At 33.4% G+C, this 25,972-nt stretch overlaps 1 protein-coding gene across 1 annotated transcript; it reads left to right on the top strand.

The window, feature by feature from the left end:
• The first annotated feature begins 273 nt into the window (after positions 1-273).
• Positions 274-1,432, top strand: LOC112096429. Its single transcript, XM_024179855.1, has 4 exons — positions 274-436; positions 554-696; positions 920-1,057; positions 1,199-1,432. The coding sequence occupies exons 1-4, from the start codon at positions 274-276 to the stop codon at positions 1,430-1,432; spliced, it is 678 nt and encodes a 225-aa protein (XP_024035623.1).
• Positions 1,433-25,972: the final 24,540 nt, after the last annotated feature.

The following is a 25,972-nucleotide window of genomic DNA, read 5'->3' as shown; positions in this document are numbered from 1 at the left end:
CTTGTTATCAAATTGTGATAGCTGTCAGGGGTGAGTTTGGCTGAAAGAGATTGCAGAATATCAAAGACTAGCAACAGCTTGAAATCCATAATTTGTACAACATTGATCACTGCGAACAAGACCACAATGCTTTTGAATTCCCATAGACTTCACCGCATACAGATTGCTTTTTCAAGCTTTTATTGGAAGAAGCTTTTGAATTCCCATCAAGAAGGTTTTTCAAGCTTTTATTGATCATTGCGAACAAGATCACAATGCTTTTATTGGAAGAAAATGCGACGGGAAATTTGTTCTTTTGTGGTAGCTTGTGACATTTGCCAACGCAATAAACATGAAAATGTGTTATGTCCTGGTTTGTTGCAGGCCCTACCAATTCCTGAGCACAATTGGACTGATATACCAATGGATTTCATAGAAGGATTGCCAAAGTCTGGTGGTAAGCAAGTTATTTTTGTGGTGGTGGATAGGCTGAGAAGTATGCACACTTCAAACCCTTAAGTCATCCATATACTGCTCTTGATGTTGCACAACTTTTTATAGATAATTCGTATAGGTTACATGGCTTGCCAAATTCTATCATTAGTAACCGATAAAGTTTTCACTAGTACTCTTTGGCAAAATCTATTTTCCTTTTTGAATATGAACTTGTTGATGAGCACTGCATACCACCCTCAAACAGACGGTCAGACTGAAGTGGTTAACAAGTGTTTAGAACAATACTTGCAATACATGACATGTGATAGGCCGAAAGAATGGTTGAAATAACTTCCTTTGGCTAAATGGTAGTATAATACTTTTTATCATTTATCAACTCGAATGATGCCGTTTGAAGTTGTTTATGGTAGGCAACCTCCTTTGCATATTGCTTATATTCCTGATAAGTTTACTGTGGCAACTGTTGATTTGAGCTTAAGGACAGGGATGCTATAATACTCGGTTGAAAGCCAATTTGGTGGATGCTCAAGCTCGAATGAAACTGTATGCTGATAAGAAGAAATCCAAGAGGGAATTTGAGGCGGGTGATATGGTATTTTTACGGTTGCAGTCTTATAAACAAGTAAGTTTGTCAATGCACAAAAATAGGAAGTTGTATCCAAGATTTTATGGGCCTTATATGGCTATACAAAAGATTGGACAGGTTGCCTATAAGCTAGAGCTGCCTATAGAGTCCAAAATTCATCCTCTTTTTCATGTTTAGTGTTTAAAGAAGAAAGTTGGAGATGCAATCACTCTAATTACAGAGTTACCAACAATGCAGGAAGACGGGCACCTACAGTTAATGCCTATTTTTGTTTTGGACAGGAGAGTAGTCAAGCGAAACAATCATATGTTAGTGCAGTGGTTGGTTAATTGGTCTAACTCCTTTCTTGGAGATGCAACTTGGGAGGATGCGTTTAAGATTCAGGAGAAGTTTCCTTTGTTCAAGCCTTGAGGTCAAGGCTTTTCTGAAGCGGCAGGGAATGTAACGACCATTTTATTTTTGGCAATAATTTATTTGGGATTATTTTGATTAGCTATTCTTTAGGTATTTTGAATTGTTGTTTTCATTATTTAGTTTTCTTTGGAGTGATCCTTCCGTGAATTGTGGTTTACTCAGTATTGGACTCTTTGACTCTTGCTTTTGAAGAGCATTTTGGCTACTGTAAGGAGATAAGAAAAAGTTATCAATAAAATCAGAATTTTTTTCAGTCAAGTTAGTGTTTTTTCTTCCTGGATGTTTCAAATTTTCCCCTCTACTTATCATCTTACAGCACATGTGCACGGCACAGAAAGGCATCTTAATCGGCTATATCTGAAAGTTCGCTTCTAGTTATTCCACTATTATTCCTTCTAAAAAGTCAAACATGGCTTCTCTTCCTCCTCTTGCTATTTGTCACGTCTACAAAGGGTACGGAAATCCCAAAAGGATTTACCAGGAAGGCGGGAAAGGAGCCTATCTTTAATTGGAGAAAAACTTAACTGGTGCGCAAATAAAAGTTTTTAATTATTCTAAAAATAAATAAAACTATATTATTTAATTTATAGATCCTGCTGCAGAACTCACTGGACTTGCCAAGCGCCAAATTTTGAAATGAGGACGGCAACTGGATCGCTGTCTTTTGGAAGCACCAGCCAACATGTAAAGAATTGAGTCGTGGATTTGGGGACTTAATTGTAATCCAAATAGAGTTATTGGGCTATAGTGCGGTTTTCATTCAGTTTATGGGTCCATATGAAAATAATTTGCTGATGTGGCAAATTCTGTTGTCATCGTTAGTAGCGTTTCCGGAAATTTTCTAGAAATCTCAGCATAAAGGGGGCTGTTGAAAAGCCTCCTGTGTGCATGTGATTTCTCTTTCGTTTCTTAACCAAATTCTGTAATTCTTGCTTTGATTAAAAGCTTGTAATATCCTTTATAATATGTGATCAGGATGTAATTAGTTTGAGCAATAAAATCTTGTGAGTTTTTCCTTCTAACAGTGTCATTTCGATCAGTTTGTTAGTTTTTGAGTGCCTCTGCTTTTAGTGCTTTTCCTTCTCGGTTCTTGATTTGCTCTTGGATCTTTCTTTGATAATTTGTTCTCAAATTTCAACACAACGCTTCCACCATTAATTGCTGCAATATTATTGCTTTTGAATTGCATCTTTGAATTTAATTAAGTTCATTTGTGCCTTGATAAGATGTTTGTATAAATAAGCTAAATATTAACGTGGCCTATACAAATATTAATGGCCGGTTAGGCCATACCGACTGCCAAAAATTAAAAGGAGCATGGGGGCTAATTGAGAGAATTTTAAGTTGCAGCTTAAGTTTTAACAAACCCAACTTTTTTTTTCACCCAATATTTATCATTTTTTATTCGGTTACTCAAAGAGTCATTGTATGGACTCAAACAATCTCCTAAACAGTGGTATAGGAGATTTGATGAGTTCATGATGACTAATGGTTATCGTAGGAGCAAGTATGATAGTTGTGTTTACCTTGGTGGCTTAGATCAAAGTGGAGTTGTATACTTGCTTCTTTATGTGGATAATATGCTGATTGCAAGTAAATACAAAACCGAGGTAGATAAATTGAAGAATTTTCTTAAAGATGAGTTTGAAATTTTTGAGTGCCTCCGTTTTTGGTGTTTTTCCTTCTCGGTTCTTGATTCGTTCTTGGATCTTTCTGTGATAATTTGTTCTCAAATTTCAACACAACACTTCCACCATTAGTTGCTGTAAGATTATTGATTTTGAATTGCCATCTTTGAATTTAATTAAGTTCATTTGTACCTTGATAAGATGTTTGTATAAATAAGCTAAATATTAACATGGCCTATACAAATATTAATGGCTGGTTAGGCCATACCGACTGCCAAAAATTGAAAGGAGCGTGGCGGCTAATTGAGAGAATTTTAAATTGCAGCTTAAGTTTTAACAAACACAACTTTTTTTTACCCAATATTTATCATTTTTTTGTTCGGTTACTCAAAAAGTTATTGTATGGACTCAAACAATCTCCTAAACAGTGATATAGGAGATTTGATGAGTTCATGATGACTAATGGTTATTGCAGGAGCAAGTATGATAGTTGTGTTTACTTTGGTAGCTCAGATCAAGGTGGAGCTATATACTTGCTTCTTTATGTGGATGATATGCTAATTGCAAGCAAATACAAAACTGAGGTAGATAAATTGAAGAATCTGTTGAAAGGTGAGTTTGAAATTTTTGAGTGCCTTTGTTTTTAGTGTTTTTACTTCTCGGTTCTTGATCCGTTCTTGGATCTTTCTTTGATAATTTTTTCTCAAATTTTAACACAACACTTCCACCATTAGTTGCTGCAATATTATTACTTTTGAATTGCTATCTTTGAATTTAATTAGGTTCATTTGTACCTTGATAAGATGTTGTATAAATAAGCTAAATATTAACGTGGCCTATACAAATATTAATGGCCGGTTAGGCCATACCGACTGCCAAAATTTGAAAGGAGCGTGGCGGCTAATTGAGAGAATTTTAAGTTGCACCTTAAGTTTTAACCAACACAATCTTTTTTTTTTCACCCAATATTTATTATTTTTTTTTCGGTTACTCAAAGAGGCGGACACAATACAACATAGTGATTTAGAACCCCTGGTCTAGGGTACATAGTTTTTTTTCAAACACGAATATAAAAAGAGAGGACGACATACATGCACATGAAGCAAATACCTTACTTGACACTAGCTTATTAGTAGTCTCCTGAACTCATCGCATCATCTATCTTGTAACCGATCACCAAACAAGTAGGCACGGCTTGAGCCAAACAAACCAGCATCTTTTTTGCTATTGACATCAGCTTTTTTTTCTCTGGCTTCAGTTTAGTGACGGTAACAGTTAGAACGCCGGCATCATCCACTGCAGTCTCGAGGCTATTCGGGTTGACACCAACTGGCAAACTGAAGCTCCTGAAGTTGTTGTCATTCAACCACATGAGAGTACTGGTGGCCCCTTCCTCTTTCTTCCACAGATCATGAATGCCTATCATCAGGGAATTGCAACCTCCTATGCCAACCATCATATCCTCTCTTTTCGTCCCCGCTCCCAGATAGGCCTTGAAGCGAACGACGTCCTTGTGGTTCACTTTAGCATTCTCCCACTTTTCGGGGACGTTTTCGAGGGCGAAGGGCGTTTCGCAATGAATGGGAACGAGCTTTTGAAAAGTGAGAGTTAGCAACCCCTCGTCGTCGATTGCAGTATTGGAGTCATTCGGGTCAAGACCCGCTGGCAAGTTGAATTTCATAGAGATTATCGGGCTGGCGGTTTCTCCTTCGTTTTTCTTCGGGAAGCTTAGGAAAGAGGATCCGAAACTGATCAGCGAGGAAGAAACCGAAGAGAGAAGATCACTATGTGAACTTACCCCCTTGCTTATTTTTATAAGCAATTTCCCATCTTCATCAATCTCAACCTTCACATCCTCTTTCTTCGTCCCTGATGGAAGAGGGTGCTTGAAGTGAACGACGTTTTCATCCTCATCCCAGAAAACAGAGCAGTGATATGGGTTATATCCGAGGCCCATTTTTTTGATGATTGAATGCAAGATTCTTGGATTTTGGTGAGCTTGAATGGGAGAGTGTTGTGTAGTAGTAATTAATGGGGTAACTACTGACGTCACTCAGACAATGGTGCGGAGTCTCTCTCGGGTTCTACGATATTTCGTTTACTATTTTATTTCCACCCGAATTAATGAAGAGTGAGGAGTGCAATGAAGGGAAGGGAATCGATTGAACTCGTTGGAGATGATCAAGAATGGAGCATTGGGTGTGTATATAGGCGCTCGAGGGTTGTCTTATAAAGCGAGCGCTTACGCATGCAATGCCGACATATATTAAGGTTCATACTCACAGAATTATCTCCACGTGTCCCCAATTTAACTATATTTTACTAGTCGACATTGAACTCTATTTTTCTAATTGAGGTGTACACGTACTACTCTGGAGTTACCTTGACGCATTTATTAAATAAATTGAGATCATTGGGGACTAAAATTACGTGGAATTTTCTCTACAGAGGTAGTGATCAAACTCATTCGAATATTTAATAAACAGATCCGGGAAATTAACATGAACACAAGTCAAAACACGTTATCATCAAGGACGCACAGAATCTACTCAAAATCTACGAATGGCGATCGATTTTTTTTCTTTCTTTTCTTTCTTTTTTTTGAAAAGGATCGCGGGATTGTTAAAAGTGTAATTGCATAGAAAGGGAATTTTTTTTTTTCAAACTATATTGAATATTCGAAAGCTTGCTTTCTGTAACAAATAAACACTGCAAAAGGCTGATATTTCATGATTTGTCTTTCATGTTTATGTTTGATTTGATCTAGGTGTCTCTTTTATTTTTATAGGGTTTATAATGATTTATACGATTTGTCATTTATTTTACTGTTATATACTTTGGTGTTTGTATGTGTCTGTGTATATATAGAGTAACATTAATTCGGGTGTGTACTCCACCAGCTTCATTTTCTTAAATTCAGCAATACATTTATTTACATTCCCAGTCTAAACGTTGTGTCTTTTATTTATTTATTTTTTTAAGTTGTGTTGAATGAAAAACAAAAATGTCTGTTTTCCTGTTTTCAATTTTAAGGACAGCTGCACAAACTATTGGACGGGCGTCATTTGAGATTTGAGTCGAAGTCGACATATATTATGATGCGTTTACTTGTCAGTAATCAGAATCGGTAGGAATCGAAATGAGTTGAAATGAGAACGGAGAATGAGATTTACAATAAGTTGTTTATTTGACCTATAGGAATCAGAATCGAAATGGGCTGAAATCTCATTGATATGTTTATTTTATCTTGGAATCAGAATTGGAGTGAGTTACATTATAACAAATTACTAAAAAATATTTATTGAATTATTGTCATAATTATTATTTTATATTTTAATTATAGTGATTATTTATTAAAAAACTATAATTATTAATATATTATTGTTAATAATATATTAATATATTAATTAACAATAACAATTATATTAATTATTAATTAATTAATAATATTTGAACTAATTATAATAATTATATTTGAAAGGGTTGGAATTTACCTTCACACATATTTGTAATTTGTGGAGAGCTTGTCACAATCGTTAGCCTCAAATCCAAAGGGGTGAGTACCTGAAAAAGACACTTCGACGCCCAAGTTAGTATTTAATCAAGATTAAAGAAAGAAGAAAGATGGAGAAGATGGCTAATATTAATGATTATTAAATTTAATACAATCAATAATGCAAATAAGTTTTTAAATGGCTAATTTTATTGGTAAATTATTAAATGGGATATTATCATTTTCCCACCAAAGGTATTCTGACACATCATGTCAGTACCATGGTTTGGTAAAACTATCAATTTACCACCAAACGTTTAAACTGTTAGCATTTTTCCACCATTCCGTTAAAACTCAGTTAATATGTAACAGAAAATTCATAAAAGGTCAATTTTACCCCTGGAGCATAAAAGACTATGTAATTAACCTTTTATGAATTTTGTAATTAAATCATCATTTGTTGTTCTTCCTTCTTAAAGGACAAAAATTACCCTTTATAAATTTTGTAAAATTGACCGTGTGGTGCTAGGTACTTCATAAATTGATTTAATTTATTTAATTTTTAAAGGGCAAATTTATTTATTAAATTGACGAGCTAAAGACAATTTATTCTGCTACTAAAACTCAATTTATGAAAGGGCAAAAAAAAAGAATATGCAAAAGAAGCAATTTAATCTTTGATATGATGATAATAATTTTACACAAAAAATTAAATAAATAAATTTGCCCTTTAAAAATTAAATAAATTAAATCAATTTATGAATTACCTAACACCACACGGTCAATTTTACAAAATTCATAAAGGGTAATTTTTGTCCTTTAAGAAGGAAGAACAATAAATGATGATTTAATTACAAAATTCATAAAAGATTAATTACATGGTCTTTTATGCTCCAGGGGTAAAATTGACTTTTTAAAAAATTTCCGTTACATATTAACGGAGTTTTAACGGAATGGTGGGAAAATGCTAACAATTTAAATGTTTGGTAGTAAATTGATAGTTTTACCAAACCGTGGTACTGACATGATGTGTCAGAATACCTTTGGTGAGAAAATGATAATATCCCTTATTAAATATATAACAAATGAAAATTTAAGTTTTTAAATGGCTAATTTTATTGGTAAATTATTAAATATATAACAAATGAAAATTTAATCTCAATAGTTAGTGGAACTAAAAGTACTAATTTATTTAGATCATATATAATAAATAAAAGTATGCGGTGAGAACCTCTTACGATCAGTTGGAAGATTTAATTATTTAAATTTATGCGACTATGCTTTAAATATATGGGAGTACTGGAAATCTAAAGTCTTTTTCCCCGATTAAAGAAAATTAAAACCTAATTAAATCATATCTTTATACGAAGAGCTTTACACCTTCACTTCACCCTTTGCTTGATAAAATTAACCACATATAGTGGAAAATAAAGCACATATTTTGTTAATTAATTTACCAAAGTTACATACAAAAGCAAGAAATTGGGGAGAAAAAAAAAAGGACTGCAAAGTGAAGAAATTCTATTAATTCGGCCAAATCACACGACCTTTTCAATTCAATCCTGAGGCAAAATTTCCATTTTAATCCAGTGACTGTAATAATCATGGTGAGCATGCGTTCAGGAAAAGTTGATGCACAATCCAACAGTTCAGATGTGGTCAACGACGTTGGCTGAGTCAAAGGGGAAACGTGGCTAAATGTGGAACATAGGATCAATACAATGAACGATCAAGATTGCTTCCTAATAAGACAAGAATGGTTGGACGTGTATGACCGAATATAGTGAGTGTATACCCTGCATGGTGGCGTGGCGAAATCTCAACCCTCCATGGTAAAAGTATGTCAATCGAACGGTTACTACTTCGAGGGTGTAATACACACACCACAGCGCGAGCAGGAGTGGTGATCTGTGAATTTTTTGATGATCCAATATGCGCATGCCTACAGTAAGCCCACCGTCCAGCAATCAAATATGGACGCGTGGCTCAAAGTCAATGAACGCTGAAAAGTACAGTACACCATGCGCCACAACGGCTTTCGCCCATTTATTCTCTAATTTCTTCATTTTCAGTCCAATTTCGCATTGAATTTCGATTGAATTTCAAAAATCTATGAATTGGATTGTATTAAAAATTTGTAATCTTTAAAATCGTGGATTAGATATAGATTAATGTGCAATTTGTAAAATTTGATAAGCAAACACCCCTACTAAAATGTGTAATTTGTTCTTTTGTCTGAAATCTAAACAGACCTGAATCAGTCTGAATTTTGAATAAAACTGAATATTTAAATCTGAATGAATTTTTTTTTATCTGAATTGCTAAAAATAATATTAAGTTATTTTTTTAACTTAAGAAATTCTAAAAGCTAGTATTTTTACATTTTTACCCTTATAAATTATAAGTGTTAAACAAATAATAAACATCTCAAAAAACTTAAATAAGATAATATATTGTCGTCATATAAAAATCATGTTCATTTGAATACAACCCCTTATTTTCTAAGTTAGTATATGTTAATAAATTTTATTGTAGTTTATGATGCTTTTATATAAAAAAACATACATAAAAAATTGTGAAAATAAATAATGCTAACTTGAAGAAAATAAAAAATAATAATAATAATAGTCTACTACTATATTATCACAAGTTATAGATATAGGTAATAGCACTAATTATTAAATTTTATTTAGGCAAGAATGAAAATTAATTAATTAGATAAGGATATTTTGGAGAATATCTTTTAATGATATCATTCAGAGTTTTTAGATTAATTAAAAAGCTAAAAAATTGTCTTAATAACTTAATAATTTAATTATTGACAATCTTAATTAAGTTGAAAAACAAACAAACTTAATGACTTAAATGATTGAAATTAAGTCATTAAGTAAAAAAAAATACCCTAAATGCTACTTAATTTTAATTGCTATATTTCAATGACACTTGATTTTATTATCTAAAAATTTGTAACAATGTCATGCTTAAAATATACAACTGTAAATATAATAAATACAACATTATGTAGTTAATGTTGTATTCAAATTGTAATTATTGTTGTGGGTGCCACTTGGTTAAGAGTTGGAACCCTACTCACATAGGTAAGGAGAAATTAAGTTGTCGCTATGCATATTAATAAAAATGATATTTATCTTTGTTGTATAGATAATTACATTGTGAATTTATGTCACCATAGTCATGGGGCATAATTGTCCAAAAAGATGTATATGTAATCATTTATAAAAATATGGTATACGTCCCAAGTTAAATCATTTGGAAGGTAAGAGTTAACAATTATATTTGGGCTCTCATATGCCCTACCTGCCCCACCTTTAAATTAATATTAATAAACTAATAACAAGCGGTAACCAGTCTCCGTTTATAAAATCAATTAAAATAATAATAAAAGGCGGCTGTATCCTGTGTGTGAGATACAGCCGCTGGATTATAGGTGGATCCACAATATTGAAAATCTGTGTCGAGAAAAAGGCGCACATGGAGATGGGTCATTTGGCATGTTAGAAAACGTCAGGGGAAAGCAAGCAAAGAACGTCAATGTCCTTTTGTAGCAGCTGGAAGAAGGGAGGTTAAATTAAATAGTGTGAAATGTTGATTAGAAATCTCTTGAAGCTTATGTTCAAACCGTCCAAAAAAAAAATTGAAGGCAACTGGGTCTAACAATTTTCCCCTCAACTTAATCAACTTACAGTCCATTTGCATAGAAAGGCAACCTGATCGGTATACTCGGAAGTTTGCTTCTGCTTATCCAATAATATTTCCTTCTAGAAAGTCATACATGCTCCTCCCTTTCTTGCTATGAACAGTTTATTCAACAAACAGACATGGAAAATTTTGCGACGTCTACAAAGAGTATGAAAACGAAAAATGCTACCTTTGATCGGGGGAAACTTAAGTCGTGCGCAAATAAAAGTTTTTATTTTAAAAATAATATTTTTTAATTTATAGATAGAACTCACAGGACCTGCCAAGTTCGCTATCATTTGCAAGCACCAGCCAACACTTCCACCAGTGCGAGCCATGGACTTTTATTATATTAGTTTCTAGAATATTATTACTTTTGAATTTAAGTTCATTTTTTGCCTTATAATGCTGGAATTGTAGTCATGAAACAGGGGTACAAAACCATTATCGCCGCCATTTCATTCTAAGTCCACTCATGGAGCCTATGCAATTGAAATCATGCGACCATGGAATTAATTTTATCTTCTAGTTTCATATATTCTTATCTTCCTTATGGGGTTGAACCTCAAAATTGAGATGAGTTTGGGACTTTGAATCAGTAACATAGTACTGTACTTGGGAGGATCGATCCAAGTTGCAACACTGCCTTCAGTAAACTTCAAAATAAAATAGCAGTTTCTTACCGTTGTGATTTAATTAGATAATATTCCTCTTCTCTCCCCCTCTCTCTCCCCTCCCCCCCCCCCCCTCTCCTCTGCAAAGAACCATAATAGAATCAACAAAAGAACTAACACAAAAGCACAACAAAGATTTGTTACCTGGGCCAGTAAAAAAGAGTCAGCAGCGAAAAGTCGCATCCCATCAACACTTATGTAGCTTGGAAGTGAATACGGAAAATGGAGTGAATTGACCAGATCCACTTCAAGGGTACCAATCACGCCTTCGCACCGTTGCCTCAGACCTCGCTCCAACCAATGATCAACCAACTGACCAAACAGAGGATCATTAACGGCAAAAACTTGAGCAGCATGATCAAATACCAGAGATTGAGGACCAATCATTCTGGTTCCCATTCCTTCCCCCAAGCCATGATTCCCCTGACATAGCAAGGCACCGTGTTAAAAGGAAAATAACAATAACAGTTACAATTGTAATAGTGATTACATGGATGTGGTTGAATAACTCAGCACTGAATTTTGAAACACAAACTTCAAGTTTTTCACAAGTTTAAACAACTGGAGTTGAGTTCTATTTTGGTGGCATGGAATGCAGGTACTTAGGGTGCATTTCTAACCACTATGCTTCAACATAATTTTGAAAGCATAATAACAAACAGGCATGTACTCTCATCAATGACTACAATCTAATAATCCTAGCTATAAAAGCAAGAGAATTAATAAATGAGTAACCCTAGAGGAAAACGTAAATCCATAAAGAGTGTGTCGATAGAAGCATACCTTAGCACTCTAGAAATTTTCATGGCCTGCTTAGGGATTCAAATGGTAAGGTGACATGCTTCAAATTCCTCTTTTTCCATGGACCTAAACCCGGAAATTGTCCAATATCATGTCCTTCAAGTGGCTGAAACTCATTGCGTAAACCGACAGCAAACTCTACCACTTCCTAAATAATATGCAGTCTGCATAAACCAATTGCATTATTTATATATGAATAATCCAGCTTCAAGCTTATTTTTGAAATTTCTTTGATATTTCAAACTGCATTGGAGCCAATATACTGATCTAGATTTAGATGTCCACATAAAAGGATATAAAGGTTGTGTTACAGATTTTTTTATATTATAATGTGATATTAATTATCAATCATGGAATATATATTGCTATGCGCTAACAAATAAGCAAAAGAAATTCATATTCTTGCTTACATGATCAGCAAGAGCCATGACATGACTTAAGGCAGCTGACCCTAAACTTGAACCTAACAGCCAATTGCCACACATACCAGCGCTTCCGCGAGGATCAAAGATACATGGAATACTTGGACCATTAGTCGGAAGAGATGCACCCCTAGCCCGGAATTTTCTTAAATAATTATGAAATTCTCAAGTTACTTTAAATAGTAAATGTTCAAGCTCATTTTTTAAACGAGCATAACAAGAAAATCAGACAAGGACTAGCCAGAAGTCCACACATTAACTTGCTAAGCTTGTTCAAATCAGCCACTCATTCCAAAGCAACACCAACAGCAAATAGTTACAGCCCCACACAAGGATCCAAATGGGACATGGAAATAGGTAAATTACAAGGTAATGTCCATAAAAGTGAAGTCTTTCCATAATTGGACTTGAGTATAAACGGGTTTTTGAAGTGAACCTTTCGGTAGGCAGAACGCAGCTTCCACATCCTTGACCATACGTGTTTCCACCTTCTTAGTAGTTGCAGTTGGGGTATTTTCCTAATAAATGATTAAAAACGACAAATCTCACAGAAAGCCTGACTAGCAACATATACATATCGGCATTGCACTAAGTATGCTGTAAAATTGAAATGTCATATTGATTCATTATAAAATGGAAAATTTGCAAATATGCACCACAAAAAAAAAAAAAATACTGAAGTCATTACAGCCTTGTTTAAATAGCTTAGGATTTCAAGCTGAAGTATGAATGGATTCAACAAGAGGTCTAGGCAATTGTTTAAAAAATTAAACAAGTATTTTAAAAAAGACACACATTTATGTACAAACTGATCTGTAGAACTAGGGATGGCAATGGGGAGAGGAGGGGAGGGGACCAATCTCCCCGTACCCATCCCCGATATTTTGCGTATGTCCCCGTCCCCTCCCCATCCCCGTCAAAATTATTTAAGAGAATCACCATCCCCTCCCCGAATAATAACAGGGGATCCCCGAATAACTAATACATTTTTTGTTTTCGATTTTGAGTTAATCATATTAAAATAAAAAATTCAAATAAAAGTAAAGTTCAAAATATATCTTACATTAATATCCATTATAAAAGTCACATATATTAAATTAGTAAGTAACGCAGCATGCAAGGGATACAAACTATCATGAACAAATTAATAGCATAACACAAAATTGTTACAAATAAAATCAAATTTAGATTCAAAATTAACTTTTCAATGGTGGCGTGGGCACTTTATAAATGTGGACTATTCTCTTTATAGCACAATAGTTAAGTCGAAGCAAATCAAGAGCAAATATTAGATTAGATTATATATTAAAATTGTGATTTGTTGTGGGCAATTATAACATCTAAAAATAAATAAAAATAGATTTAAGATAAATAAAAAATAGATTTAAGTTTAAAATATTTAATGAATATTAAAATTAAAACAAAAGTTTTGGGCTAATAGAATATGTCCGGTCTTTTTAATGTCCTAAATAAAAATTTAGGACTTTAATTAGTTAATTAGGCCTAAAAGTTTAATAATATAAATATTTTGATATTTTTTATTTTTACCAATACTTATAATTTTATAATTCAAATTTTATTATTTATTTACTAGTAATTTTAAAAAATTAAAATTAAATTAAAAATTAAAATGGGGAAATGGGTAGGGGATGGGGATTCCACCTCATCCCCGTCTCCTCCCCGAATAAGAAATTAGGTAAAAAAATTTCCCCGTCCCCTCCCCGAATAAGAAATTGGGTATGAAATTATCCCCATACCCTCCCCGAATGGGGAAAATCCCCGAGGGTACCCGTCCCCGTGGGAATTTTTGCCATCCCTACGTAGAACATAGTTTCGTTTTCCATAAGCTGCAGTGCTGAAGAAGGTCCAACAATGAGGACCGTCACTTCGACAACTCAAAAGCTTCGCTGAGTGATTTGCCATCCATGAGATAGAATCAACACCTTTTACAAAGGCTCCTTCAAATGTCGCTGCACTGCCTAGCGGAAGGGAATCCTCAAAAGCAGGAAGCAGGGACCATATAGAACTTAGTTCCAGCCTTTACAAACCAGGAAAGCAGCATAAATCTTCGAAATAGTTTAGGAATAGTCAACAGAAATAAAGCATAGGCTAGATAATACTAAACAAACTGAATATATCAATGTTATATACCTTCATTTCCTAGCTACTAGAAAATAAAGCATATGCCAGATGATCCTAGAAACCGAATTTGCACATTTTCCTATCACTACTTGTAGGAACTATTACTACAAAGCAAAGCCGAAGTGTAAACAGAAAAATACATAGGTAATTAACAGTCTTTAATCAATTAATGAAACAGAAAGGAAACAGACATAAACTTGTCTTTTGGATCCAAACCTACTCTTGCTACTTATTTATATCGTATGTTTTCATCTCTTCCATAAAAAGAAAAAATAAAAAGTTGACTAAACTATTTGATAAAACCCCACCTTTTAGCAGCTTGTATTTTATTCTCATTCCTCAACCCTCAACAACTGCGGATTAAATTAAAGTCACAACACTTCAATTCTAAACATACTTATAAATTTATGATCATAATAAAAAATGCTTTCACAGATCAATTGAGCTTGCCTGGGTTGCATACTAACTGACTGTCGCGATGGCGGCATGGAATGCCAATGAATGATATACAAATCACAAAAACAATGTTCGATGTATAACAACACATGCTAGAATGCTCATAGCAAATGATTTCAATTACCATCAAACAAGCATATGCTCTCATCAAATACAAACGTAATCCACGTAAAAAACACAAAAGTACAAAAGAAAAAGCCAAGAAACAAGACAGACGACAAACCATGTCAAAAAAGGTGGACTTGACCCCTCTCTTTCTTCAAACGCAAAACATAAGCAAGAACCGCCATGCCTCCACCAATCATCACCGCATGCGGTCACTGGAGATGGGTGCGGCGAAGGTGGCTTGCTCTTGAGTGAATGTTCTCTTGAGAGCTGACCTTCTTGAACTGCCATCTGATGGTCTTCTGTGGCGGTTCCTTGAAGTAGGTTTTTGAGCATTTGTGCTGTTGCGTTTCGGTGGAGAAATTGCTTTAATAATGGTTGAAATTAGTGTCTTTGCCTTTGACAATCATGAGGGTTTTGGGATGTTTAAGGGGTTGAAGAATCAGAGAAGATGAAATGACAATAGTCATCATTTACTAGTAGTTTTGTTTGTTACAATCTATTTCTTGTCCTATGTTTTATACTTGATGCTGCCAGCACGCTTTTTGTAACACCCCAAATTTAAAATGTGGGGCACATGATGAAGAAGGGGATTAATTACAAATCACAATCCTTACACAAAAATTTCAAACTGAAATACCTTAAATTTTATTCAAATTAATCCAAAAAAAATTCATGAAACAACTCCAATACTAAAATATCTTCTCCCAACTCCAGTTATTTATAAACAAAAGTCTCCAAAAATATAAGTATAACTCACAAAAAGCTACTCTATCTACTCTATTATTTATACTAAAAATATAAATAAATGACGAGGGGTGAGCCACAAGTCAATAAGTAAAATCATTCTCAACACACTGGGTTATTGGGTACCAAAAGTATTGCAAGCTATTTTTATCAAAACATAGATTAGAAATATTAAATTTTATAGAATGATATATTATAACAAAAGGACATAAATTCATAAGGAATTCAAGATATCAAAAGCATAATTAATAATGAAAACAAATTGTATAACATATATACACATAAAACAAAAGGTTAACTATAGTCACATAGTGTCACCTATAATTCTAGTGACCCGACTAGAAGCAGAATCAGAATCGGAATTAGAATATCCTATACACACTCAGAACAGAAATTCAGTATTGGTTCAGAACATATATATCATATAATACGATCAGAATTAGAATTAAAATGACTATAGACAATGAGCCAAAATATTTAAATTCATTTTTCATATGTAATGATTTGCATGTGGCACTTTGCATACTCTAACCCTCGAGATATGGTCCTCATACAACCTCAAGAGGTGAGCACAAACTTTCATAAATAATCTTAATTGTATATGCGAATAAGACATCTATATTGGATTTATAAAAAGATCATAATAATGAGATAGAGATTGTATTTCAATTTAGGTTTTGAGGGAGGAGAAATTAGAAAAAGAGTTATTCTATAGGAAATCCTTGGACAAACCCTATTAAATTAGGAAAGATTAATATCATTCCCAAAAATATCCTAATAAATTGATCAAAAGAAATAATACTTCTTATTTCCTTAATAAGAATTACCATAATTATTAATAAAGAAAAATAGGAGGGTGTTACAATTCTTCCCACCTAAAAAGAAATTTCGTCCTTGAAATTGAGAGTACCTTAATATCTCAAAGCCAACAATACTATTAATCCAATTGATTGAGTTTAGACAAAACCAACCTCAAAGGAAGTCTACAATCTACAGAATCATCCTTGAAATTAAAAGTACCTTAATATCTCAAAGCAAACAATACTATTAATCTGATTGATTAAGCTTAGACAAAACTAACCTTAAAGGAAATCTATAATCTAGAGAATTCCAGACTTGGCTTTGATACCAATTTTAACACGCTTAAGTCCAACAACCACGTAGATATTGTTCATTTTAGGCACACAACTCATCATGGTTTTGTTATTGCACTTTACAACCCATAACGTGTCAACTTGGTTAAGAGAGCCTAAGGCTTATAAAGTAGTCTGGGAACTCTCTCACTAACGATTTAGGATGTTACACTTCTACTGATATATTCTTCCTGACTTGGCCCATAAATAAACTTACCTTGTCTTAGGATTAACTTTGAAATGATCTGTTTATTTTTATTGATTCTAATTAAATAACTAAAAATAAATACCTCTCTGAATATTAATTGAATTACTTTTTTGAGCTATTGTTTAGCAGATTAGTTAGAGTTCTAGATTGTGATTATATGTGCAAATTGTAACAAATTTCACATGTTTTATTTTTTGTCTTTGAAATTGGTATCAACTAAACATAATAAACAGATTACATAGCAAGTTTATCAACATCCAAAATCACGTGTGTTTTGCAAACTATTAGAAGTTGGAAGTGATAAATGAAAACACACTCTTAGAAAGGGCAGCATCTCAATTGAGTAAGTCTATAATAGAACCTGCAATTAAGTTTGATTCCAAAACTACATTTCGTTTGCAAGCATATAATATGAAACAAATGAGCATAACATGTTCCAAATATTTTAAAAATTGAATCGCATGTTCCATTTCGCTTTCTGGATGGGCATAACTAGAAAACAAAATCAGGGACCTACACACAAATTCACAAAATCTTGTCAATTCTGTCCAAATCGACCATTATTTCTAAAGCTAAATCATGATAGAAATCTATGTCGTGAAATTGAAATTTCATGTTGATTCAAGTTTAAGGCAGATAATCAGCAAATATTATTATCAAGTCTACATAAATATGTACATAAACCTAAACTCATTGTGGTCTGTTTTAATAGCTTGGGATTTCAAGCTGAAATGTTCATCTATTTTACTATGCTAGTGCTCTAAGCAATTGTTTAAAAGTGTGTAAACGTAAACATATATTTACAATAAGAACATATACTTATTTATGAACTGACCTATAGAACCTTGTTTCGCTTTCCATACTCACTCACTAATTATCAGAAATCAAATATCATTATTGTAAGAACTAAAAATATTCACACAGACAATGACATCCACACATTATTGCAAGAACTAAAAATGGCATCAGATATAGTACTCACTCACTGTTATATTGTAAAATCTCCCAAAAAATTTGGAGGCAAGCCTCTTTTACAGTAGAGCTCCATGGCGGTTTAAATCAAGATGTGTTGAGTTCAATGCAGGATTTGTACAAGAAACTGACCAAATCTCAGATGGAGCTGGTAGTAGCTTACTGGTGGGTTGCATGGAATGCTAGAAAGAAGAAGATTTTCGAAGGAAAAAAGGTGAACCATCTAGTATCTGCAGCCAAAGCATAAGCTGTGGTAGGAGCTTTTCAGAGAGTGAGAGAGGTTGGAGATAATGCCCTCAAGTCAAGGTCTGAGAAATGTAAAAAGCAATGGGAACCTCCTCCAATTGGAACCTATAAGATAAATGTTGATGCCGCCATCCATGTTGGATCGCAAACAGTCGGGCTGGGAGTTGTGTTCAGAGGGTCTGATGGCAAAATAGTGATGGCAGCTGTCAAAACTGTACCATTTAGAGGAGAAGCAAGATACTCAGAAGCTGAAGCTGTGGAATGGGGGGTCCAGGTTGCAACAGAAGCAAAAATGCAGTCAGTGATTGTAGAAACAGATTACCTGGAAATGACTAATTTAGTCAACAAAGGAAGCATGACCGAATTTTTTTGGGTGATTTCCGAGATTCAAAGCATGTGTAGGCAGTTTGAGTTTGTCAGGATTGAGCATACCCCCAGAACTTGTAATTTATAAGCTCACTGTCTGGCGAAATTTGCCATAGACTTTAAAGAGTTAGTTGTATGGGCCAATGAAATTCCTTAGGCCGTTTTGGATGTATTCACAAAGTTGAAGCAATGAAAGTCTTAGTTTCCTTCTAAAAAAAAAATGTGACCATGCCCTAACAAAAAAAGAGGAAATAAAAGGATTTTAGTAAAATGGTTAGCCCACTCCAAATGATCCTTATTTACTTCAGCCTAAGTGAATGTGTCCTTTCCATTGAACTGTTAATGATCAATTTGTTATATATATAACACACATTGATCAGTAACAAATCAATGTATGCTATTATATCCTTCATGTACCTCATGACATAATAGCCACACTCCACAATTTCCGGTTGTTGCAAGGTCCATTTATGGCTAAAAACTAAAAAGTTAATTACGAATTTCCTTTATTTTAGTTAATTAAAGTAATAGCTATACTGCATTTAGGTAAGGTAATTTGTTTTATCTTAGCAAATCTCATCTTACATCTATGTTGTGAACAATATATATTTTATTACAAAAAATTAGTCACTACAAGAAAAATGATATTTTATTACAAAAATTTAGTCACTAAAGATAACAAATTAGTCACCTTATATCTTTTGTGACAAAAAAATAAATTGTCACACGTTAGTCATAAAAAGACCGTCTTAAAAAGTTCTAGCAACCAAAATTATTTTTGTAATGTTAAAAATATGTTTTTGTCAATCATTGTCTTAAAATTAAGTTAAAATTGTCACAAATGATATTCAAAATGGTCAAATTAAATATTAAAAAAATGCAATCAATGACATTTCACATTTGTCACAATAAGTGATTTATAGTGACTATAATATTTGTCTCAATACGTGGTTTATTGTGACTATAATATTTGTCTCAATATGTGATTTATAATAATTATAATATTTGTCTCAAGAGTGTGAAAAAATAGCCTCAATAATTACTAAAAATCATCATTTTAGAGATTTGAAGATATAATTAGCGACACTATTTTTTTTTGCTGTTGAAGTTTACATATCGCGACCTTATATAATCGTCTTAAGTAATTGTCTTTTGTGACAATTTTGGCAAATACAAATGGTAATTAATTTAGTTTCAAATTTTTTTTAAGAACAATTTATACAATCTTACATGAATTTTAATAACAATATGTAGTCATAGAATGCAAAATATAATGACAAAAAAACTTTAAAGTGAAAAATATTTTTAACATAAATCCATGAAAGGGTATACAATTATCAGTTGTTGATACAATTATCATTCCTTTAGTTAATCCAAAAATACTCAATCAATGGCAGCAAGTACAACTGAAATCCACAAAGCTTTTGCAACCCAGAAATCCCGCAAGTCAACCTTATATGACCCAGAAATCATGTCCAACAACACCTGTATAAAGCAAAAAAACAACTCAATCAACCATAGGCAACTTTGCAAACCAAATAACCATAAATGAACCATGTAAATGACAAGAAATTAACCCAACCACGAATCAACAAAGGCAACATTTTATCATGCGCAATCCTCAATAGAAATTATGTGATTTCTTTCTTTTAAAGTATTTGTTAATGCTTAGATTGGGCTCCTACACTTTTAAAAAAAAAAAAAAAACACAGAACAACTTGCAATCTCCAGCAATCATAAAGTTCATACATATGAGAAAAGAATGCTTGATATTGATTAAAAAAAAAAGAAGCAGAGAAAAGAAAAATGCAATTTATGAATATTCATAGAAAAATGGAACTTTAATTCAATTTTAATTCTCAAAAGATTTTTGTAGCATGATTCACATGTAACAAATCAAATCCAAACCAAATGATGTTTAGTTTTTTAGGTTTGCAAAAGCTACTAGACCAATCTCATGATTATCTTCAAGCTTGATACATATAAATGCATTCTAGAAAAATATGGATCCTAGGAAAATACATAATTTGAAATCTTTACTTACGGATTCGATAAAGTTCATTTTCTTTTCATCATCATCTTTCTGAATTCGTCGCCTTCTATAATAATGTGGATCCCAATACCTTACATGATTTAAGAAGGGAACATAGTTATATGAAGTTTTTTAGAATAAAGTTTGCAGTTAGATGAAAATTGGAAAGTTATTTCAGTTCAATTTTATACTTCTAAATTAGTGGTTTTCATATAATTAAATTTGAACTGTTAAAATATTGGGAATATTACTGAGGTGTGAAACTAAAAAATATTTACCAAAATAGATCAGATGGAGAGAGGTAAATATTAAATCCTGAATCAAATGACCTGCATCGTCTTTGTCTCCCACGATCATCATCATCACTACTTTCAAGAACCAGATGGTGAATACCTTTCTTCTATAAAGGATCCAACAATAATAATAAACATTTGCTATGATTTTAGTGTCAATTTCAAAATATACCTCTTACTTGAAAGGATGGCAATAATTGCGGTAAAGACAATAACAATTAAAGCTTTGAGAGCTGTCCCAAAAAGAACCCTAATTGAATACGTAGTAGTAGCCTACAAAGCAAAGGATGCATCACCTTATGGCCAACGTACAAATTATATAGCATAAACTATTTTTCCAAGAACAAAATTTTGATACAGAACAGTATTGCAGTTGATACCTTTGCCTTGTCAATCACAAGTTCTACTTTAACTTGAATGATTTGGCAGCAGGCTTTGCACGATAATCATTCAAAAAAACATACACAATATCAACTTCATCCTAGACCTACTAAAACCATCTTGAAAACAACTGCATTCATAAATCAAGAACATCAAACCACTTAGAAACAAATCTAACAAGCACCTAAACAAGTTCGATGTCAAAAGCTATTGTAGCAAAAGACTTCCTCACAGATTGATGCAGCGGAAGTTTAATGTTCAAAATATTTCGTTGATTCTAGAGAATACCGGAACAAAAGAACAATTAAATTCACGTTGATTCAAAAGAATACCGCGAATTTAGGGGTTAAGACTCGTTGATTCCGCAGAATACCGAGAATTAACTGTTCAAATACTCACAAAGAGATTTGAAAATTGAAATATTATTAAACTCAAAATTCTCTGCTTGTAAAAGATACAAAAGACACTTATTTATACTAAGTAAGACTTATCCTAATATGATTAGAAAACCTATTTTAATAAGACTTATGCCTAAATTAAGAATATTACCCAAATAAGCAATACCTAAACAATAAGGCTCTAAATAGGAAACCAAATTAAACTAGAATACAAATTAATTAAAATATTCCTAAATATTATACATTTAAATATAATTAGGATTTCTTCAATTTCTTGCTCTGCATCATTCCCGCCAGGTTGGAGAAAATTCATCCTCGAATTTTGTATGTTGTAGTCTTCAAGAACATCTTCATGTGCATAAGGATTAATTTTTAAAACAGAGCTTCGACATAGACGACGAACTTTAAATTTTCCAACTTTTGTAATAACGTCCATCCAATCACTCCAATGGCGTAAAATAAATTCTTCTATCAACAACTTCTCCAATAATGTCATCTCGTATTGTTCGTGTCGAACTTCAACATAGTTGAGGAAAAACGATTTCTTCTCATAATCCACTAACTGTTGAAAAATATCACAACTCTTTTTGTCTTCTTTCGGCAAATCAAGAGAACAATAAGAGATTGTATCAACAACTATCTCTCTCTCCTCCACAAGATCAAAAGATGGATGAACAATTACCTCTTCTCGTCCCACAATATCAAGATTCTCATCAAATTTCGGCGATTAATCCAAATCAATATTGTCTTTGTGTTGAGGATTTGTTGTAGACATGAATGGCCAATTAATATTCTCCTCGGAAGGAATAATATTGTCGAAAGGAACAAAGTTACCATTTTCCTCATTATCTTCATAACAAACATCATCGTGAACAACTTCATCAAATCCATATGCATGCTTTATGGGTAAAGATTTTCTATCTCGAATTTTCTCTAAATCTTGAGAAATCAAACGTAAAATCCTCAACATCCTATTTAATACTTCTTTCAAGACAAAATCTTCACAGCGATGTTGTAGTTTCATGAATCAAAAATTTTTTTTTTTTTTAAGATTTGAAGCTAAACGGAAAAATCAAAAAGGAAAAAAAGGAAAAGCTTGGTGGTAGATGGAGTTAGATTGGTGATATCAGGTTTTGGCTCTGATACCAAACTGATGCAGCGGAAGTTTAATGTTCAAAATATTCCGTTGATTCTAGAGAATACCGGAACAAAAGAACAATTAAATTCACGTTGATTCAAAAGAATACCGCGAATTTAGGGGTTCAGACTCGTTGATTCCGCAGAATACCGAGAATTAACTGTTCAAATACTCACAAAGAGATTTGAAAATTGAAATATTATTAAACTCAAAATTCTCTGCTTGTAAAAGATACAAAAGACACTTATTTATACTAAGTAAGATTTATCCTAATATGATTAGAAAACCTATTTTAATAAGACTTATGCCTAAATTAGGAATATTACCCAAATAAGCAATACCTAAACAATAAGGCTCTAAATAGGAAACCAAATTAAACTAGAATACAAATTAATTAAAATATTCCTAAATATTATACATTTAAATATAATTAGGATTTCTTCAATTTCTTGCTCTGCATCACAGATGAAACAAAATAATTCAGTAATTAATAAATCATTTCAATTCAACATACAAGAAAATAATGTATGGCTATCATTTCAGCCAAGATGTTTCTATATTCGTTTTCATTTCTGAGCTACTTTACACTCAAATCTTTTACACACATTCCCTAATTCAAGTTAAGTATTAGATATAATATCTTAAATCTTTTTTCATTTGAACCAACTATCACATTTAGTTAGCAATCCATATAATCACGTACTGTTATTCACTGTTGTTACTTTGGTTAGTTTCCTGGCAAACAAATAGGGTAAGTGAAAATTACCTAGTCGGAGAAGTTTCCAAAAACTCGTCGGAAGAGAAAGAAGCATTGCGAGATTAGCAATTGAAGAGAGAAAATGTTAAGTAAAATTATTAACTCCCAAGCACCGGCGAGCACCCGCGTATCTTCACAGCCACCGAAAAGCAGCCAGAAACGGCTACATGAAACTGTGATTTCTCCCGTAAAGCGTTACCATGATCGGTCAGATCCACCGGATTTTCGAACCACTACCACCTGAGTTTTACTCCTCACAACAACCCCTTCAAAATCCAATCGCCACCACTGCCCAGAAGCCATCAGAGTTGCTGCGGCCAGCCAACAAATTTGCACGGGTCGTGGATCTCGACCAGCCGCATCCCCCCGCGCATCAGCACTACCAACGCTTCCATCGGTCTTCGCATGGTCTGAAGTTTCTTCAATCGAACAATGATGAGTGATTTAAGTGGGAGGCTAAGTGCTATGAGTTGAGTGAGAGGCTAAGGTGATGGTGGCTGTGAATGCTTTGTTTTCTTCGGCTGTGAGTGAGAGTTAGGCTGTGTTATTATTTAGGTTTAAGTTGTGTTGTTATTATTCTTTTTTCTTCAGTGTTGTAAAGTTCGTCAAAAAAAAAAAAGTCAGATACTAAATAACGTGCCAAAAAAAGAAGTCATGAATTATATTATTACTCAAGATAAAATTTTAAATTACTATTTTTTAGTTGTCAAGTAGGTAATTATTTGTGACAAAAAACTAAGGTCCTAAAATTAGCCAACAACCTTATTAGCTTTCGAGACTAATATTTTTTTGTCAAAAATGGTTTGATTAATTTTACATCCCTCTTTTAATTACGAAATAATTGTGTCACCTATGATTACATTTTGCTACCATATTTTTTGTCCTTAAAGATAATATTTTGTCGGAAAATGATCAATTCTGGAGGGAATTTTTTGTGCTAAAAAAGCATGCCCTTTTGCGACTAATTTTTTGTTTGTCATAAAACATTTGATTAGGTGGCCAATTAATGGGTCTCAAAACAAATATTATTCATTACAAAATATAACATGAGCCAGGACGATATTATTGTGACGATTTTAAAAAATCGTCACAATAAATACTATTTTAAGACAAAATCTACAAATGTCATAATAAAAATCATATTAAAAAATCAAATTTCTTAATTAGAATTTGAAATTAACAAATCTGGGTCATATGACATGAATATGAATTGTCCAGTTTGGGTATTTTTCAATTAACGTACTTGAGGTTCTTCTCATAATTCTTTCAATAAACAGAAAGAGCACATCATGTCAGGTTAAACAGTAATATGATTGTTTATCACTCAAGGAAAGCCCTATGAATTGTCTCAAATAATATTACTGTTTGTATTGTAGTAGTCCCTGAACAACATGCTTTTAAAACCAACTCCTAATCATTTGCTTTCTTCCAATAAACTGCAAATGCCAAATGTTGCGCTTAAAAGATAGATCCATTAAATAAGGAAATAGGACAATAACGAGGATAGTCCTGTAGGTTCAAAGGAAATTTTTTCAGTATTCCAGAAACCAAACGTGCGTATTGTTTTATGGAATTTACCCCCAACCCATACCTGCACGTGAGTGGAATATTCAATTCCCCGAGGGACTCTGACTGAATAAAAGTCTCATGTCCAAGGTTTGTCGGTCATCCTTAAAATCGAAAGTAGGAAAATAAACCCTTTTTTTTTTATTTATTACTATTAAAGACTCAAAAGGGCTTGAGACAAGCTCAAGATCTTTCACAAAAACGGAAAAGAAATTCACCCCAGTAAATTGACCAGACACAAGCATACAATCATCATCTTATTAGACACAAATATAGGATAGACACCCGCTTAATAGAAGTCGTCGCCACTTATCTTGTCGCTTATCTCGCAACCTATCATGAGACAAGCAGGCACAACTCTAGCCATACCTGCCAGCAACTTTGACTTTGACACCAGCTTTTTATTTGGCTTCAGTATAGTGAAAGTGAGAGTCAGAATCCCAGCATCATCCATTGAAGTACTGTAGCCAAACGGGCCCAGACCATCTGGCAACAGGAAGCTCCTAAAGTTGTTGCCTTCGTACTGCTTGAGGCTGGTATCTCCTTCGTGCTCTTTCTTCTCCAGCATGCCTATTGTAAGGTACTTGCCACCATCTATGCCAATCATCAGATCCTCTATCTTCGTCCCCGCTGCGAGATAGGCCTTGAAGTCAACGAAGCCCTTCCTGCTGTCTTTAGCATGCTCCCAGTCCCATCCCATTATGACGTTTTCGAAGGCCCCTTCTGGTACAGTAGAGGACAGAGAGGGCATAAGTCTTTTGAAAGTGAGAGTTAGAACTCCAGCATCATCCATTGAAGTACTGAAGCCAAAGGGGTCCACACCATCTGGGAACAGGAAGCTCCTAAAGTTGTTGCCGTCGTACTGCTTGACACTGGTATC

Source organism: Citrus clementina, unplaced genomic scaffold (assembly GCF_000493195.1).
Source record: "Citrus clementina cultivar Clemenules unplaced genomic scaffold, Citrus_clementina_v1.0 scaffold_8, whole genome shotgun sequence".
NCBI lineage: Eukaryota > Viridiplantae > Streptophyta > Magnoliopsida > Sapindales > Rutaceae > Citrus > Citrus x clementina.
The sequence above is the reverse complement of the archived record's forward strand: the minus strand, read 5'-3'. Positions and strand labels throughout refer to the sequence as shown.